The 1,083-nt window shown below is 23.5% G+C and overlaps 1 protein-coding gene across 1 annotated transcript; it reads left to right on the top strand.

The window, feature by feature from the left end:
* Nucleotides 1-730: 730 nt before the first annotated feature.
* On the top strand, nucleotides 731-964 carry LOAG_15925 (hypothetical protein; the record flags this gene model as incomplete). Its single annotated transcript, XM_003151413.2, has 1 exon — nucleotides 731-964. A coding segment is annotated over one exon (234 nt), but the record flags the coding sequence as incomplete, so codon positions are not given.
* Between the last annotated feature and the right edge of the window lie 119 nt (nucleotides 965-1,083).

Below are 1,083 nucleotides of genomic sequence, written 5' to 3'. Positions count from 1 at the left end.
GTTGTTCATACGTTAAAGCACGTTACACGATGAATACGAAACAACTACTTTGTATGCTTATGTAGCAATTTTTTTTTTAACGAACTAGACACATAACATTATATGACATGTTATCTTATCTGGTTGTACTACTGAAGAGTTGTATTTTTGAATGTAATTTTGGAATTCTGATGAGGCTAAAATTGAATTCCACTTAAATTTCATTTTATGTTTGTCAAAATATTCTAGGGATTACCCCCGAGAGGATACATTAAAGTGTGCTTTGAATAATACTAATGTCCAAAATGTTTTTTTTGCTTAATTTCTTTTTTTCTTTTTAGGTATTTCGTTTTCAAACATTATTGTCGTTGATGTTATCAAGTCAAACAAAAGATCATATAACTGCTGCTGCAATGCATGTAAGTCGTAATTCACAGCATACGTTAGCATATGTTTTGAAAGACCACTGTAATAGTTGGATGTATATTATACGTGTATACATATGTACTTACGTGTATAATTCTCCCTATAATGCCTATTTATGCATATGTCCAGAGAGATGTACTTGTATGTCCGTTGTTTTAAAAGCGATAGAAGGCAATAGATTATTGTTATATATTAAGGTTGAATTTAGGAGATTATAAAAATGAGTTTATCTAATACATACGTTCTTAATTGATTATGAATTGCGTAAATAAGATATGTTTAAATGAAATATTTGTAAATTATGTTTGATACGTTTAATTTGCAGCGATTACGAGAACACGGATGTACAGTTGATAATTTACTCTCAATCCCTACGGAACAGCTTCAGCAATTACTCATTCCGGTCGGTTTCTACAAGGTAAGAGATAATAATAACAATGATAATAATAATAATAATAATAATAATAATAATAATAATAATAATAATAATAATAATAATAATAATAATAATAATAATAATAATAATAATAATAATAATAATAATAATAATAATAAATAATAATAATAATAATAATAATAATAATAATAATAATAATAATAATAATAATAATAATAATAATAATAATAATAATAATAATAATAATAATAATAATAATAATAATAATAATAATAATAATA

Source organism: Loa loa, assembly GCF_000183805.2.
Source record: "Loa loa unplaced genomic scaffold supercont3.3203, whole genome shotgun sequence".
Lineage (NCBI taxonomy): Eukaryota > Metazoa > Nematoda > Chromadorea > Rhabditida > Onchocercidae > Loa > Loa loa.
The sequence above is the reverse complement of the archived record's forward strand: the minus strand, read 5'-3'. Positions and strand labels throughout refer to the sequence as shown.